This window comes from Cyprinus carpio, chromosome A11 (assembly GCF_018340385.1).
Source record: "Cyprinus carpio isolate SPL01 chromosome A11, ASM1834038v1, whole genome shotgun sequence".
NCBI lineage: Eukaryota > Metazoa > Chordata > Actinopteri > Cypriniformes > Cyprinidae > Cyprinus > Cyprinus carpio.
Window position 1 is genome coordinate 15,423,953 of NC_056582.1, and position 19,077 is coordinate 15,443,029.

Here is a 19,077-nt window from a genome sequence, read left to right on the forward strand (position 1 = left end):
AAAACAAACAAAACCATAAAAAAAAAAAAAACAAAATAAAAAAACAAATAAAAACATACCTAATAATAAAAATAAACATAATTTATCAAAAAAAAACTGTTAAACAAAAACAAAACAGAAAAGAAAAAATAGCCTAACAGAACCTTGTGGCACAGACATGTATGGCAGGACACCACTGATCAATGTACAACACATTTTTTGAACGAGTAATCGTGGCAAAGACACCACTGATCAATGTACATGAGAACAGTGGCAGGTCAGCTCAAGCTCCTCCAAAACCATTGATCACAAATAACATAACACATTTGATCAATGTACATGAGAACAGTGGCAGGTCAGCTCAAGCTCCTCCATTGCTTTTGTTCTCAAATCATTGAGGACAGGGATCATGACGTCTTTTAGAGTGTTATAGCTTAACTGCCCATTCTCTGAATCTGAGGAAATCTAGATTAGACAAAGATTAGAATCACATAATTAGGATAAATAATCTAAAAATATATAAACCTTACTAGTTGAAAAAAAAAAAAACAGCTTCAATTTCCACCAGTAGTCTCTTGTGAAAATGTTTTGTGGTCATGACTTACCCAAGTAAATGCTTTGATTGTGCGTTCAAAAAAGGCATTCTCAACCTCTTCTGGTATTGGAAGCAAATGAGCAGCGCAGTCAAGAATACACAGAAGGGTTTGTTTTTGTCCCTAAACATAAAAACACAAAATCCAATTAAATGGATAAAAAAATGCCACATATCAAAAAAAAAATATAAAGAAAACAAAAAAAAATATACAAAAAATATGGATTTTGAGATGCGAGCGATCACAAGGTCCAGTTATGGAATTCTGAACAATGTAAAGAAAAGAAAAAAACATATGCACAAATTATATATTATGATTTAATACTAGCAACACTTTAAAACACCTATATTAAAATTTTTAAACCGCTTTATAGTAAATAATAAAACTTTAAATCTTAACAGCTTTATAGAAAATCATGATGCTATTACTAATGTTTATAAAATCTTAATATCTTTAAGCCGCCTTATAGTTGCATATTGCAGATTAGAACTGGGGGATAATACAGTTTACATTTTGTGATTATACAAGCAATCAAGTAGTTGAGGTATGCTATATAGTGTATATAGCGACTATAAACGAACTAGGAGAGTATACTGTATGTGTACGAATAAAATTGGGCATACCAAATTTATATAAAGAGCTGGACAATAATATAGTTACATTTTGCGACAACAAAATCAGGCAGTTGAGATTTGCTATACAGTATATATTGCTTTATGTGAGTGTAGTGTATGGAAGAGAATAAAGTTGGATATAATGCATATTATTAAAATTAAAAACTTAAAATTAAAACTAATTGAAATGCAAAAAGAAGTAGTCTCATGTGGGACGAAGAGGATTAATAATAATAATAATAATAATAAATAACAAATCAGCTTACATAGGAGGGCTTTCGAATATTGTCTTGGACAAAGAGGGAGGGCCTTCGAATATTGTCTTGGACAAAGAGGGAGGGCCTTGGAGTCAAAAAGGTGAAGAACCACTGCTCTAAACACACTTTTTCATGTGGCTTGTTACCTTGTTGAGTGCATTCAGACCATGTTGGGGATTGAATCTGTTTCCAGCCAAAGTCTCAACATCCTCTTTTGTGATGACTGGCTCCTTCAGCTGTTCTAGCCAAGACCACATGAGCGTGGAGAGCACCACAGGATCTCTCTCAGTGCACAGCCTTTCCCATGCACCTTCACGGGAGTTCAGCTCTGTCTGAGGGGCAACAGCAATTGCAGAAACAACTGAAAGTTACAGAGGGAATATCTAAGATTGTGTTATAGAACAACAGGATATGGAATTGAAGTTTTGAGACTCAATTCTTTCAAAAATCTAATATTGCTCCCTACCTGCCACATTGAGACTGTGCTCCTGAGGTCTTCTCCATCAATGTCCATCATAAGAGCTTTGGCCACAAACAGATGACGAGTCTCCAGTGAGAGTTCACTTTGAAGCGTAAAAATTGGAATGTCTGTCAATGGATGTATGTCATCATAGGTTGTGTTTTCATTAGGGCTGAGGTGACGTGTTGAAAACATGCTGTCACTAGTCCTTCTTAGAAAGCCATAGGACATGCTGCGCTTTGTCTCCTTCAGTGGTGCCCATTTTACAGATGCAGGAGAGCAGGATACTTGGACTTCAACTTTTTTGGACTGTACCAGGGAGCTACAGGAACCAGTTGAAGAGGGACTGTTGTTGATTTCGGATGTCAGTGGGGATGGCAGAGGGTCAGGGGTTTGTGTAGCTAATCTGCTCTGCGACACATATACTTTGGTAAAGTTTAACCCAGATTTGCTACCAAGAGCATTCTGAGGACTTTGTAGTACCTGTACCCTGGGGTCCAGTTTGTTCAAGGCTGAGTCACTATAGCTACGACATTTCCTCAAGATGAGCTGAGAATTGTAGGTATTGTCTACTGTCGGCCATCTCCAAAGCACATCGAACTCCTGGTCACTACAGAGAGGCCGGTCATGAGGTGGATCACACTGAGTTTCTTTAAGTAGCAAGCTGGGGTGGTCGGGAGAGCAAGGTGAGGATATGAGAATCCCTTTCCCCCTCATCTCTTTCCCTAACTGCTGAAGGGCTTGCAGCGAGACTGTCTTCTCTACTTCCTCTGTGAGGTCTGGGATGTCCAACACCTCCTCTTCCACCGTTTGCCGGTCCTCTGCTATATCCAGTAGGAACCTGCAAACCAGGTGTACGATTTTTGGCACGTTCTTCATGAGACGTGCTTCATAGCCATGCAGCAGGTGCCGCTGACGAGTCAGGTATTGCGACAAAGTGACCGTGTGAGCTTTGGGCTCGGCACACGAGAATACACTCCGCAGTGGCACAAGGAACTGGGCAAACTCTCGCACACACAACAGTTGGCCACGAGTCTGGATGGAATTTGGACGTTTAGCTCTAATGAACAAAATGGCCTGATCTGCACTCATCCGGGATGTGAATACTAAGAAGCATGCTATTAAGACACCTAAGAGAGGACAAATGTGCATTAAGGGTAGTTAATAATCAGATAAATGTATAAGGATTGAACCAAATCTATTTCAGTTATCTTCTGAAATTCTTAAATTATCACAGCAAAATTTTCAAGAGAATCAAGATACTTACCTGTTCTGCCAAGTCCAGCATGACAGTGGACAGCCATTTTTCCCTCTTGCATGGCAAATGACATCACCTTCACCATGTCAAGGATAGTAGTCAAGGATGCCACGCCATAGTCCAAAAAAAAAGTATAAAAAAAAAAATTTTCAAGAAATTCAGACATTTTTCATTAAACATTAAGTATTTAAAAAATGTTTTTCAAGAAATTCAGACATTTTTCATTAAACATTACAAAAAACAGGGCCAAATAACCCCATAGTTGAAGAAACACCACATGTTTTCTATTTTTAAGTAAAACCATATTTTGTTCTTTCTGGATAACTGGGAACATAAATTATATAACACACATAGGATCTCTCATCAGTGCTGACTATTCTTTAATTTGATAGACGTTTCATGCATGTTTCCACATGCAGCACTTTTCATAAATTGTGCCTTACATAGTTTCCCAGAAGGTGCTGTCTATAAGCACAGCACCACTCTCAGGAGATCTTGTTAAAGGCTGCCAATCCCCCTAAGCCTAAAAAACCTGAATGGAAGCTGAACAACTCCTGCAAGCACGATCACTTTATGCATAGAAAGCAAATATTACATAAAAGGTTCTTTAGCTTGTCTAACACATTGACAATTTAATGTGATAATAGTCTGGATTTATCCCAGCCTGATTCCCTCGACTACTGAGAGAGGAAGAGGTGTATGTTTTGTGCATGTGTGAGTTACTCACTCCCTGCCTCCATGAAAACCTCTGGGCGATAGGTGAAACCGCTCTCTGATTCCAGAGTGCTGCCGCAGCTGGCGTGTTCCCCTGGACGCTGCAGATTAATTACTGTCTTTAAGCCACACCTAGAAGGAAGTAAGATTAAGCATCAGGAAAGCAGTCCGTGGTTCTTGGGAATCAGTAATTGGAAGCTTGCCGCTGAGTACAACATACGCATGAAACTGTTCGATGACGTTGAATTTTTCCATGGTTTCAGTTGAAGGTCTTGCCATGGCTAACAGGTTATCAGTTATCCTGTGCAAAGAGTATAAATTAGATATCAACAAAATATCTGACTCAATAAGATCAATACAAATATTACAAAATAAGAACAAAAAGAAAAGCAGATGGTTAATATGCAAGCAAAGCAATTTTTTTATTGTCATATCAGTATCAAAGGTAATATTTTATTATTCATAGAAAATAAAATAAAAGGACATAATAAATAAATAATCAAATAAAATTGTCGCCCAGGATTGACACAGTTTAGAGATTGGATGGAAAATAAAATACATTAACTAAGGTTTATTTGTTTGTTTGTTTACCTTATCAGTATCAAAGTCTATACTCATGGGTGGGGGATAAATTAATAAAAATAAAATAATAATAATAATTTTTATTTTATAATTTTTTTTAGAATATTATAATATAATAGATTTATTTTATGATTTTTTTATGATATAATCATTTTTGTTGCTTTGTTTTTTGTCATTTCAGTATCAAAGTCTATTTTTATGAAAATATATAATAAAAAATTAAATGTAATGGATTAAATTAAATTAAATTGATATTCTAAAATTGTTTGATGCCTTCAACTAACAATATTTATGAGTTTTGAATTGTTTAGGACTCGTACAAATATTTTGGCATGTTAATTTCAAACAATGCACATTTATTCTGTTTTTCGTTCAATCAGACAGAAAGAAGACAGCTTACCAGGAGGAGTACAGTCCTTTGATGGCTTGTTCTTTGTCGCTCCAGCGAGAGGGGTTTTCATATTTGCATGCTCGACCACCACAAGCCATGGAGCACTGCATATGTCCTGGGATGACATGCCTCAAAGTCTCGCCCACTTTGGTGTATTTTGCAGAGGGTACTCTGACATTTACTATAGAAGAGATAGTTGAAGAAAATTTTAATTTCAGAATTTAGTCATTAGACTAAGTAGCTCCAACTTAAACATTACATATTACATCCACAATCTGTGATGTCAGTCTGTGCCTTGGACATGCTACGCGCCACAATGACCCTTCGTGAAGAGGAAGTCAGAACTTCCACGGCTGAGCTACGCTGCCTCTTCAGCAAGATCTCCAAAGCTGAGTGTCGGTGCGTCTTTTGAAAACCCATGAAGATTTCGTCTACCAAGGACGAACAAGCCCGTCTCTGCATGTCTCCTGTCTAAAGTACCGATGACACTACATTTAGCACAGCCTGAACAAACTAAGCGCTGGCCCCAGAGCAGTGAATCATCGCTATAATCACCGCGCCGCACAAAACAGGCATGAGAGACCAATACGATCCAATCGGTTCATCAGTTGAAGGGGGTCTCCATGGTGACCAAGTTCGAATTCAGTGGGAGGCTGTGCAGAAGCGTGTGTGTGTGTGTGTGTGTGTGTGTGTGTGTGTGTGTGTGTGTGTGTTGTCTCAGGTGGAAGAGAAATAGGGTGATGTGTTTTATGGAAATGCTCTGGTTGCATAACCCTGCATGCATTTCAACAAAATGAGGCTTGAATTACACCTTTTCAACTAATGTATTCCATCTGCTGCGCTGAATACACAGATCATATGTAACTCAGAGCATAAAAACTAGGGGTGCTCCGATTGATCGGCTACCGATCACTATTGGCCGATAATCGCTTTGGGATGTTTGAACGGCGGTCAAAAAGGCCACTGTCATAAACCGATCTAAAGCTGATGACGCGCCTGCAGTGAGAGGTTTGGCACGACATGCAGCAGCACTGTCAGCCTCTGTCCAGCGAGGGTGAAATAATTATAATGCTGAAGGTGAGGTGCTCTTTATATTTTTTTCACTAAACTTAACTTCTAAAGTAATTTGCAAACTTCCTGTGAGACATAATTTCACGAACAGCGCGAGTGAATCACGGCTCGCTATCTCTCTTAAAATGCGCAAATGGCTTCAAATCAACACAAGTAGCCTATGTCTATAAATGTGCTGCACGCAGCACAGTTGATATATGAATTGTCACTTGCACAATCGAGGCAGTGTTGTCACTAAAGTTCATAAATTGAATTACTTTTTATTTAATTACAATTCTTGCCGTTGTTTAACCATTCAGCGCTCGCGTTCTCCTGGAGACCGTGCACACAAAGCGCACACACATAACGCCAAATTCACATTATTTCTTTAGCAGTGCTTTGGCCTACGCGGCCCCGCTGCACACGGTTGGACACCGGCAGTGCGTTCCTTAAGCAGTCTGCAGCAGTGCAGTGATTGATTCCACACCGAGTTCGCTGCACGGCTGAACTAAAGTGACAGCGCAAGTTTTGCAGTAAATATGAAAACCAAAATGTAGTAATTACACCATAAATGCATATAATTAATGTATGCTGTGTTTCACAGTCAACACATATGGCTTTTTGGCTAGGTTTAAAGGAAAAGAGCACTTTTAAAATAAGCAAGGCAATAATAGATGGCATTCGTGAGGGGAAGGAAAACAAAGTTCTTTATGAACCGCAGGATTGCTTCTAATAAAGATTTAAATAAATAAAAAAAGCAGTAGAGCTGCCTGTTTCTTTCAATTGTAAGTTTTAATTTAGAATGTTTGTGATAACGTAAGAAAAGTATTTTAAATGTTTTCCCACTTGCTTGAGCAACTGTTTTGTGCTGTGTGTAAGCTATTGTGCAACAATTGCAGGAGTGTAATAACAAAAACGCAGTGCATGATCGAACTTTTAGGTGAGACAAATATATATTTTTGAAAATGTCTAATAAATGCTCCCCTCCACCCCTCAAAGAAAAAAAAATCCCCTCTCACAAGAGTCACAAGAAGGAAATTCCCCCCATTTTCAAAAATGAAATTCAGGCCCTGAATAAATGACTAAAATTCCTGATTGGAGTATTACTATAAATAATTCTACATAATAAAAATAAGGCTTTAAAAAGATCGGTAGCAGTGATCGTATCGGCAGATACTGCTCTCTATGATCGACCTCAAAAATCCTGATCGCAGCACCCCTAATAAAAACTGAATAATACATAAAAGAAAAGTAGTTTCCTCATACGTCAGTCGAATCAACATCTGAAGAGGCTTATGAAAGTTTTTATTACCATAGCCATTAGTGTTCTTTCTCACCTAACCCACTTGAAATCAGAGGAAATTAATAGGAGTTACATTATCTCTGTACTTAAAGGGGCTAATCGAGATGGAATGAGTCATTTAAAATATACTGGGAAAAAATATGACAAAAGACTTTACAATATCTGCACCAGTCTAGATAATTTAGGTCTAGATTTAATAGGTAATTTAGCCATTTAATTACCAGTTATTACCCTTCATGGAAAGATGGTAGTTTACAAAAAAAAAATATATATATATATATATATATATATATATATATATATATATATATATATTTTTTTTTTTTTTTGCAGTTTTGTAAAATAAAAGAGTACGATTATATACGATTATATATATAAAATAAATATAATATAGCTTTATATCATTGCTTGAAGCAACTGCATGCAATATTTTTATATGACAATAAACAAGCTGAAAACACTCTTCCTGGAAAACTTTTATTGGTTTTCTATTGCATTAACCCTCAAATGTCAACTATATATTGTAGAAAGAATAAAAAAAATATTAAGCATGCAGAATAATGTAAGTGGACTTTTGTTGTTGTTGTTGTAATTGTTGTAAAACAATTATGTAATTGTGCCATCCATAATTGTAATCACGATCAGAAATTCGATTAATTGTGCAGCACTACATCAAAGTGCTAAAAAGTGTAGAAGAGGAGCTAAACGTTTTTGGGTTTAACCCTTCCTATGTGCCAATTTTATGTTTTTGAAAGAAATCTCTTATGCTCACCAAGGCTGCATTTATTTAATAAAAAATACAGAAAAAACTGTAATACATTCTTAACAGTAAACAGTAAAATATTATTACAATTTAGAATAATGGTTTTATATTTTAATATCTTTTAAAATGTAATTTATTCCTGTGATGCAAGGCTGAATTTTCCGCGGCCATTACTTCAGCATTCACGCGGTCCTTCAGAAATCTTTCTTAAATGCTAATTTGGTGCTCAAGAAACATTTATTATTATTATTGATGTTGTGTTGCTTTATATTTTTCTGAAAACCATGATTTTTTTTTTCAAGTTCAAAAGCATATATTTGACAATATAAATGTCTTTACAATCACTTCTGAAAAATTTAATGTGTCTGTCCTAAATAAAAGTATTAATTTATTTTTTTAAAAATCTTACTGACTCCAAACTTTTGAGCAGTAGTGTATATCAATAACAATGAATCCATAAAAAAATCATTTATAAACAAAAGGCTGTTAAATATTGTTGTCTTTTCAGTCCTTGAGTATCAGAATCTCACCTTAATTATTTTTAATTTAAGACAATGCATTAAGCATTTAAAATATGACCCAGCCACAGGTAGAGAAACAGCAGTGTATTACCTGGCTCCATGTCAGTGCTGGACTCTCTGCTGTTAGCTGAACTGCTTGTGGAGTAGGGCAGGTCACTCAACAAACTGACATCTGCTTCCATGGCAGACACTGAAAGGAAGCAAACATGGTGTCAAAGCCTCCAACACAAAACAAAGGCAGGATAAACAGTTAGGACACAACATAAATGTGGAAGATGCAAGGCTGGTTGCTGGGAAATTTTCCCTCCTGGGAGGAAAATGTAAGTGTGGTGTTGTGTCACACATTGGATCTTGCCTTACTGCAGTGACATATATAATGAGCATAGAGGTTACAACGTCTGCCCTCCAAAAGATCTAGATAAGAACAGAGTATAAAATAAAGAACTTCACATATTTAAAGGTGATCTTGACACTTAAGGAAACCAACAAAGATTTTGTTGTTTTCTATTAAAAAAATAAGATTTTTACAGGAATTAACCTCACTATATAAATTAATGAGGACTACAGATTTCCAGTCTTTGGTTGTTGTGCGTACTAAGTGAGTTTTGTTTTTTTTCCTAATCTATACTAGTCTGAACAGAGAAGCTATGGAAATTTAAATGAGTCAGTTTAACCCTACACTCCACTGCATATCGAGTATAAGCGGTGACTACTCACATTACCATTGTGACTGTAATAGCCATTACTTTAATCACAGGTTGAAGCAGCAATGACTGTAACAGCTATTACTAGCTATTACTTTTGGATTTTCACATTACTGCTTATTAGTATCTTAAATTACTTTGGTCTGACAATGGTATAATACTGTTATTGTGCAAAGTTGGGAGTTTATTCCTAATCACAGTTTCTAAATGTAGTTTGAAAGCACTAAGAGGAGTTATATTCAATGACAGGGTATCTGCAGGATTTTTAAGCTCAAATTTAAGACTTTTTTAAGACCTGCACAAAGAAAATGAATACTATATGAGTGGGTTAGGGCAATGTCTATGGTAACATATTCAACTGTAAAATGACTGTAAAAAGCATGATTTACCATTCAGATACAGGTTTTCACAAAAACAAAAAGTTTTATCAAATGATAAACTTCACATTTCAGCCTTTAAACCATTGGATGTGTCAAAATTATCAATTATTATATTAATTTATTATCAATCAATTATTATATTTATTAAATAACAAATATATTTCTGTAATTAATTGTTTAGATTTTTATAATGCATTATCTTCTTGTCAATCCACCAGTTCACATTTACAACTCTGCTTGTTTGCATGGGTTGATTTTCACATTTGTCTGAACAAAAACACCAGAAGGGCTGATTGAAAATGCAAATTCATACTCTGCCAGCACATGGCACTTTTAGAACTGCAGAAATATAGTGGTTTCCCTGGTAACCGCAGTACACACAGCAGAGCAGCACCTGACTTTGAAAGTTTAATAATCACATTAAGCCATATCACAATTCTTGTCTTTCCGTCCACAAATTTAAGACCTCTTTAAATCACAATTAAAGGTGCTGTATGTAGGATTGACACGGAGTGGTTGAACTAGGTATTGCAGTCCAAATTCAAAATATTGGAGAGGGTTTTTTTCACCTGGCACCTCCTCCTCAGACTTGACGCACATGCAGGCTGCCAGATTGACGACACCAACAGGAACGACTGCACTTGACGATGAACAAAATTAAATAAGCTGTGTTTTCTGCCAACTGGCAACCCAGGGTGCTGAAATACAATTGGGCAAAGTGGGAGGGTTTCACAAACACCGACATTCCGGCCCAGAACGCACATTTTCAAAGGAGTATTACTGACTGTAGCATTGTTTTTCAGATAAACAAGTATGTTAACTTAACATGTTTCTTAAATATCTGCAAACATATTATGGTATTTTTATAATTTAGTAGAGTCAAAATCTTACACACAGCACTTTTAAGACTTAATTGTAAAAGTCTTTTTAAAAACGAGTGGAAACCCTAAATGAATTCTGCAAAGAAAGACCTACAGCCTGTTCTGACTTACTCCTATACCTTTCAATAAAAGTTTCAATACTTTCAATAAAAGTTCTCTTGTAGCTGATGATCCAAAATCTATTTTCTATAAACTTCAATCAATAAATACTTAACAGAGCCCATAACGCTACTCTGAAAAAAAGAAAAAAAAATTTAAAATAAAAAAAACCTCAAGATAATACATCCATTATCAAAAATACATTCACCCTTATTAAATACAATCAAAATACACTTTTAAAATAAATATACAGTCATGAGCAAAAATATGGGCACCCTTAGTAAATATGATCAAAGGAGGCTGTGAAAATTAATCTGCATTGTTAATCCTTTTGATCTTTTATTTGAAAAATTCACAAAAATCTAACCTTTCATTGGATAATAAGAATTTAAATTGGGGGGGAACATCATTATGAAATAAATGTTTTTCTCAAATACATGTTAGACATACATGTTAATTTTCACAGCCTCCTTTGATCATATTTACCAAGGGGGCCCATATTTTTGCCCATGACTGTACACAGTTCTCATTCATTTAAATTTTAGCACATCCATCAAAAATGGTACAGACCAACAGCCTTCTCTCTTGCTCTGGTTTATTACATACATACATACACACACACATATATATATATATATATATATATATATATATATATATATATATATATATACACCACATACATATATATATATATATATATATATATACACACACACACACATTTACAGTTATTTATATATAAAAATATATAGACTTCAAATTATCCTTCAAACTGTTTCAAACAAGGATTTATCAAGCCAACATTCAAATTTTGTCTTGATTAACATTTAATTTAGTGATCTTTAACAATAGAAAGTGGATTAGAATAGTGCTGCTTCAAGTAATGACTAGTAATGTCACCCTTACAAAAGCTGTTGGGGTCTGAGCTTGGGTGAATCCCTGAATGCTGCCCATTGGATTTAATCAAAGGGCGCTGATCACTTTCATCTAAACTTTGAACTGATTTTCAAAGTATTTTCAAAACCAACAGAGTTACGAAAAGGACTGTACACATACTTTATATCAGATTAGTGTTTTTGCTAAAATTGCACAATTATTATTATGCATTAATTATTAACCAAACAACTGCCTGGTTTCTGTTACCACTAGTTACTATTTTGATGACTGTGTTGATAAAATGGCAGTTGTTTATGTAATAAACCATGAAATTATCATTAGAGGCTGTAGTTTATTTAGCATGTCCCTTATTGTAATGTTAAGCCACAACCTCTCAGCATACTGTAAATGACATCTTAAATGTCTTAGTGAATGTGTTTAGTTATGCTTACATGGCCTTTCAGATAGTGTTACCTCAGCCAGTCATAGCACTCACTGAAGCGTTTAGAGAAATCTTGTTGTTGTTGCTGGCTCAGTGTCTGACCCTTCACATGCACTCTTTTTTAGAAACCACCAAGTACACGTGATGTTTCTGCAGCTACAGATCTATGCCGATATCTATCATGGGAACCATTCAGCTAAGAGTTTATTTACATCAACATAAGACATCCAGACTAAACTGCATCATGAATTCCAGCACAAGGTCAAGAGGAGAAAATAGTTTTTGTAATGTACTGCTTCCCTGATTACGGAGTGAAGTACATTTTATATGCAACATTCAAAAATAAATACATTCATAATATATTGTTGTTATGTTGTACAATGTGTAGGACAATAAAGTGCATCATAAAATATTTAACAAAATGTTTTTAAAAATGTATTTGAATCTGGGAACGCAAACTTTCATCTCTGGGATGAAAAACATAATATAGATAAATTTAAGATTTTTTTTTAATGTTTATTAATTAAACTTGAACCACATTATAATAACAGAATAAACACATGGGGAAAATTGTCCATTAAAACAATATACTATTCTGCACACTGGAGGATAAAGTCATCCTATACATGCAAGTATATCATTGTTATTATAGAGGTAATCAAACTCTTTGACAGCATGCTTTGAAAAGATTTAACATAAGATTATAATACAAATGTCCAGCTTCTCATCTGTGTTAACTGCTTTCATCCCAGAAATTAATGCATGTGTAACATTCAATGATTGACAGTAACATGCATGCACTAAAGCTCACCAGAAGGACAACGCATCTTGTTTCACCTTTTGCGTTCCTGTATAGAGATTATTCTCCTTATATACACGATTTCAAAACAAACCGAGACGCAAATACACAATAAAAGAGTTTAAAGAGCAGAACACTAGATTAACCAATTGACTGTATTGTTAATCTCTTGCGGTGCAGCTAGCTAATCTTTAATGCTATTTTGCTAAAAGCAAAGGCTAACATTAGGGCTCATGTGTCCGATTGTTACATACCTCGGTCCCTATATTCGGTTTTTGTTAGCTACAGACCATTGTTTCCCTTGGGTCATGGTGAAATGCAAAACATGAATCAACAACAGAGACTGTCGCGTGCATTTGTATCAGTTTCGCCGTTCAAGGGGATGTTACATTGTAACAGGTTGGAGGAAGCAGATAAGGCTTGTTATTGGCCGATCCGTGGTCACATGTACAAATGAAAGCTGTAAAGCACAGCTGAAGCGCGATGAGCGCATGTGAGGAAATAGGACTGAAGTTGAACACTCGAGGCACAGCAGCTTTGGACCCTGCATGGCTGAGTTTCATGTTAAGTGTTATTGACTCATCTTAAGCATGTACTTCATCTTCTTGAAATAATGAACTGAAGTACTTACAAATAGAAATCACTGCCATTGCAAATGATGAAATCATATTTCATAAGGTAGTCACTAATGCAAACGCCATTGCCATTAGCTTATGTATAATAATCAAGACGACTGTAATATATAATAAAATAATATAGTGCCCACATCAAACTCAAATTTGATATTTTTACTATAAATTATAAGAATAATAATGTATGAGTAGCACAAAGTTGAAGTGAAAATTTAAATTTCAAAATGTTTTAGTATTATTTGCTTTAATGTCACCAGCACTCGTGTAAAACCTATTGTGTAAAAATCCCACTTGATTTGAAAATGATCCAAATAGCATCTTGTGTTTCAATCTAAGCAAGAACATAAACATAAATTAAATTGTATGTGTAGACTTTTGAACTCCACTGTAAGCATATAATACAAGGCATGCCTGATCAATTTAGATAAATGCTTATGATCCTCTACCAGGGGTGTCTTGTAAGAAGCTTGGTGGAGCACATGGTAAAGCGCACAGTAGATTAACACACTAAGCTTTTGCTGAAGTGGTCTCACAATACTGCATGGCAAATGGCTATAACCCCACTGGTTAATTATTTAGTTTAAAACTACATTTTATCTGAAAAGTGAATGCAATGCACACATGCAGCTAGTGGAAGACTGACCTAAACTGGCCTTAAATAAAAATAAATTAAAAAAATAGATCGATTATTAGATCTGCTCATTTATACACATTGATTTTTTTGCAATCCAGCATTCACATGATGTCGCCTAGTGGTTGAAAAACAGAAGCGCTCCCACAAGAGGCTACCTTGCCAACTATGTAGAATATTATCTTGGGTGAATACTGAGAAGGGGTTGAATGTGTATAATGATTTCTTTCTTTCTTTCTTTCTTTTTAAGAAAATGTCTTTACAGAAATGTCCTTGACAATATCTTTATTTCTGTAACGTGCAAATATGTCAATTCAATATTTAAAAACAAAAAGTAACAATAATTATAATACTGAACATTTAGATATAGGTACGCACTTTATGAAAATAATATAATTTCGCATGATGAGACAAAGAGAAATCGAGTACGATAAAGAAGAAAGAAGATAAAGAATAGATAGGAAAAGAAAATATGCATGCTGTTTATGGCGTTAATGTTAAAATTGAAGACGCGCCATAAGCTAACATTACTATACTTTAAAACAAAGAAATATCCTTTCTGTAAAAAGACAGTAAACATCAGTGGTCTATTCTATGTCCGAAGGAGTGACTTTACCGCTGACATGGAGTGTCTATTTACAATTAAAGATATTTGTATTATTTATGAAATTTTCAATGTGAATCGTAAATACATTTAAAAAAGAGATGTAATCATTTGCCTTGTTTCTAATGAACATGGGTAAACATATACCACCTGATATTAAAAGAGTACAAACGGCCTATTTTCATTGCAACACTTCACAATGTTAAATGGATTCAGGGTATTTTCAGGGGGGGAAATGCTAGCCTATACTTGTCTATATCAACTGAAATTCACAAGAATTTCATAACGATGGTGAATATCGTATAAATCTGTAGTTGTCAATTCCAGTCCCTGTATAACACTGCTCTGTACAATTTGTAGGCTATGTCTCTCTTATCTGACGCCCTCGGTTCAGTTCATGGATCTCCCTTCATAACGAGCTATGATCTGAATCAGGTGCGTTAAATAAGAGATACATACAAAATGTGCAGAGCAGTGGTACTCCAGGATTGGAATTGAGAACCACTGCTATAAATTATTCACAATTGTTTTATCCATCATCTAATTATAGAAGCGCAAAATAAGAAACGTTTTCTATTTTCCATTCGGATACATTATAATGTTAAAACGTTAACTGTGTGCCTACTGCACTTAAAAAGGATAGTTAAAACCTTTTTTTTTTTTTTTTTGAACTACATTAGGCCTATAGCCTATATTATATATATTAACATTTAAAGTGCGTTGCATCAGCGCAAATAAAACACCGGCGCAATATTTACAAATTCTTTAAATTCTCGCAAGACATTTTTGCTGACGTGTTTTTAAAGACCCCAATCTCTTTGGTTTGAATTTAATATAAAATGTAATAGATAACCATGAAAGGCCTTATTGCTTAAAAATGTGATATGCAATTCTATGATAAGCTCATATATTTGTTTCGAGAGGATTTATTCAGTTTAATTTTGGCAAGACTTTCGTTTATGTTTTGCAAGTTTAAATGGAATAAAAAAGTATGTGCCTCTAATGTAATTTAATTATACATTCTATTTCTTTGTTAAGCTTATAGACTGTACACAAGAACACTGCTGAAAGATATGCGATTAATCAGCAACAAATACACTTCGATACTATAAAAAAAAAAAATCTTGTAGAACTCAAGTGCAAAAAAAAAAAAATACATGTAGACGTACATGTATAAGACCTACAAAAAGTCTTCAAGTTCAGAAATGGAAGCATCGTCATAGAAAAAAGTGTAGTCTGTTCAAATCATTTTTTATATGAACGGCTTTTTTGTATTTTAGGATAATATAATAGACAAGACCAAAAAGCATTACTGACCCGCTTTAAAAGTGAACTTATTCAAATGATCGAAGACATTTAAAAAGGATTCGCACGACAAGTTCAATATTTTGACTATGATTTTCCTCTTGATTTACAGAGGGTGCCCAAGCTTGCTGAGGAGGAGGTGTGGCGTTGTGCTAGACCTCCTTAAACTCAGATGTCCATGTTCCTGATTCAGAGCTCGGGTTGGTGCGGTAGGAACAGAAACAGGCTGCCCTTACTGGGCGGATCAGACTTCTCACTCCAGCTGCGTGGACAGGACCACACATTTCGGAACTCCTCAAAAGAAAAGCAAACAATTTCACTCGTATTTTGAGCGATCAAAGGTCGAGCTTCAGTCAAAGTCTTCTTTACGTATTTCAAAAGTTCTCCACAAACGTAAGGATGTTTTTTTAAATGATCATCGCATCTAAAAATCTGAATGGACGTTTATGCCTCGGTGCCTCACAAGGACATCTGAATCCTCAATGTGACCTCAAGGTTTCTACAAGCTTCCAGGAGGTTCGGAGAACATTTGCTACATTTAAACTATAATGATGCAACATCCTTTGGAGATTGGGGCGCACTACTACCCCCCGGATGCCCATCCAGACCAAAGGTCTCACAGGTACAGGAGTTTCATGATTGAAGAGATTCTCACAGAGCACCCGGATCACAAGATATCAAGTCCCACTGGAGACCTTCTCAAATTTGGAGTACATGCCCTTTTGTCCGCCAGACCATACCACAACCACTTAGGTAAGTACCGTGACTTTTCAGTCAGTCGATATTTTGAGATCCGGCATGGGCAATCCCTTAATCTTAACCTTCTCTTAAAACAGGGACATTCAAATTGCACAGCCTCTCGATTTGCCTACTCAAAGAGAAAAGGCTCCACATTGTCTCTGGATCAACACAAAACAAATCAGACATCTCAGATCGAAATATATGCAATGGACCGAGCAAGCTTATAAAAATTGCAAATGCACGTTCAGTTCAGGCCCCACTGCGTGCATTTTTTGCTTTTCTGTTGATGCTCCGGGAAAGAAAGTTCTTACCAGCCCGTGCTAAAAAAAAAAAAAAAAAAAAAAAAATTAATTCATGACAATACAAAAGTGTTTTGCCGCCTTAAATTGTAAAATAAAATAATAGTGGTGCCAAAGTTACAAATTGCATTGATACATTTATTGCACTTTTCAACAACTTTGAATTGAATTACAGATTAAGAAGATTCAGTTGAAACTGCAACAATCGACTAGAGAAGTTAAATGTTTGGAAATAAAGATGTTGTAATGAAAACATTTTTTACACTGAGGAAGCATAATGCAGCTAATTTCGAGGCTGACGTTCAAATATTAATGTATGAGAAATAAGACTCAATTTTTAAATGATACCACCCGTTATGGATGGATAGATGTAAGCAAAAATTAATCTAAGGTTGCCATTTAAATAATCAGTCTGTTTATCGAAGATTTATAGTATCTTTCGTAAAAACCCTTTTGGATTCAAAAGCATATATAATTCAACTGTAGCAAACAGCTAAATTGATCAGGGAAACTGTTATATTATGTAACTGATATTATTTTATAAGCTTATGTAAACTTGCACATAAAATCCATTTTCAGTATGATGAACCATTACGGATCCATCCAAACTCTTTTTATTTTTTTTTATTTTTTTTTTCTAACTGACATGAAAATGTCACTATCACCAAGCTGTAGTTCCGACTAGATTATCATGTCTAACACACACACATACAATTGTTTCAATTCCAGTCCTGAAAGCAGACCAGACCAGTATCCTTAAGTTTCCAGTGTCTCCTCTGTCCTGCTCGCTCGGGGCGCCGTTGGGCTCTGCGCTTCTGTCCGGACCTGCGGGTCTCCAGCTGGGCTCTTCATCCCATCATCTCCCGCTGGACCTCCATCTTCGGGGAAAACTCGACCCTGGAGCTGATTCAGTAAGCAAGACTAAGAAAGGAAGAAGAAGTAGGACTGTGTTTACCGAGCTACAGCTGATGGGCTTGGAAAAACGATTTGAGAAACAAAAGTATCTCTCAACTCCTGACAGGTAAACACGCTTTTAAAGTCAATTATTTTACGTATTTAAACCAATGTCAGTGTCACACTTTTTACCCAACTGAATTATTTTGCTATGACCATAATTATGGACCTACAGTTTACATGCAAAGAACATATTGGTGTTGTCTAAGAAATTACTTAGTGGACAACTTTCTCTTTTACAGAATAGACCTAGCAGAGTCTCTAGGCCTGAGTCAGCTTCAAGTCAAAACATGGTATCAAAACAGAAGAATGAAATGGAAAAAAGTCGTAAGTTCTAATAATAGGCATAGAAATTATGATTCAACTGTCATACCTGTGACAATTTAAACTTATATGTACCGCTGTTGCTTTGAAGTGTTGCAAGGAGGAGGACTAGAATCTCCAACCAAACCCAAGGGCCGTCCAAAAAAGAACTCCATCCCCACCAGCGAACAGCTGTCGGAGCAGGAGAGGATACGAGAAGCGGACCGCTTATCCGACGGCGCTGCTTCTTCACTTTCTGATGTAAACCAAGAGGAATAAACGAGAACACCCCGATCCGTGCGAATACGTTTGTCTCCGGGACCAAACGGACCTATAATCGGCCACTATGGATCATTGTGCACCGATGCCTTTATGTTGGCACGTACACAGACCTAACCACTTGGCCTGATTTTATACTACCTATGTTTTGTCTGTTTGTTTGATTACGCCAACTTTTGCGGGCCTCGAAAAGTCATAGTGAACTTTTTCCAGGGACTAGCGGTGGTTAGTAGTGAATGGTCTTTCTCTCAGCATTGAAGGCTGTGGTATCATGGACTTTTTTATCGGCATATATTGTGCTTTTTACGCTTTTCATTGGTATTTCATAAATATTCTAAAAAAAAAAAAAAAAAAAATTAAAATGTCAATTTTTCGAAGACTTGTGGCAACGTGACGTTTTTTCTTAAACATGGCACCATAAAAGACACAAATGACAGCAGCAAAGTCAACCATAATAATAATAATAATAATAATACCCATGAATAATGTAAAATTCTTCGTTGCGGTTTTTCGTTTCATGCTGTGTCAGATTCTTGCCCCATAGCTCTGAGGCTATTCGAATGCGGGCTGCATGTGTAATTTTATGCAGAATTGTTTATGGCCTAACTGAGCCTCATCACACCGCGCATTCAACTTCTTTTGGCGTGTTTACTCAGTAAA

At 35.7% G+C, this 19,077-nt stretch overlaps 2 protein-coding genes across 2 annotated transcripts; one reads left to right on the forward strand and one right to left on the reverse strand.

The window, feature by feature from the left end:
- Window positions 1-308: 308 nt before the first annotated feature.
- Window positions 309-12,902, reverse strand: LOC109083110 (protein tyrosine phosphatase domain-containing protein 1-like). The gene is made up of 10 exons (XM_042766480.1): window positions 12,682-12,902; window positions 8,577-8,675; window positions 4,858-5,029; window positions 4,096-4,176; window positions 3,889-4,007; window positions 3,171-3,305; window positions 1,910-3,033; window positions 1,590-1,775; window positions 585-695; window positions 309-444 (listed from the first exon to the last, which is right to left on the reverse strand). Exons 1-10 carry the CDS (start codon window positions 12,695-12,697, stop codon window positions 310-312), a joined length of 2,178 nt encoding a protein of 725 aa, XP_042622414.1. The 5' UTR covers window positions 12,698-12,902; the 3' UTR covers window position 309.
- A 290-nt stretch (window positions 12,903-13,192) lies between these two features.
- Window positions 13,193-19,077, forward strand: LOC109083083 (homeobox protein BarH-like 1). The gene is made up of 5 exons (XM_042766482.1): window positions 13,193-13,232; window positions 15,954-16,594; window positions 17,611-17,902; window positions 18,078-18,162; window positions 18,250-19,077. The coding sequence occupies exons 2-5, from the start codon at window positions 16,390-16,392 to the stop codon at window positions 18,415-18,417; spliced, it is 750 nt and encodes a 249-aa protein (XP_042622416.1). The 5' UTR covers window positions 13,193-13,232; window positions 15,954-16,389; the 3' UTR covers window positions 18,418-19,077.

Coding starts and splice junctions, on each gene's coding strand:
- LOC109083083 (XM_042766482.1), top strand. CDS start 16,390: ATGATGCAACATCCTTTGGAGATTGGGGCGCACTACTACCCCCCGGAT. Junction 16,595..17,610: donor ACCATACCACAACCACTTAG/GTAAGTACCGTG, acceptor TTTCAATTCCAG/TCCTGAAAGCAGACCAGACC. Junction 18,163..18,249: donor GAATGAAATGGAAAAAAGTC/GTAAGTTCTAAT, acceptor TGTTGCTTTGAA/GTGTTGCAAGGAGGAGGACT.
- LOC109083110 (XM_042766480.1), bottom strand. Junction 4,177..4,857: donor AAAGGACTGTACTCCTCCTG/GTAAGCTGTCTT, acceptor CTCTTTGCACAG/GATAACTGATAACCTGTTAG. Junction 696..1,589: donor GTCTGAATGCACTCAACAAG/GTAACAAGCCAC, acceptor TTTTATGTTTAG/GGACAAAAACAAACCCTTCT.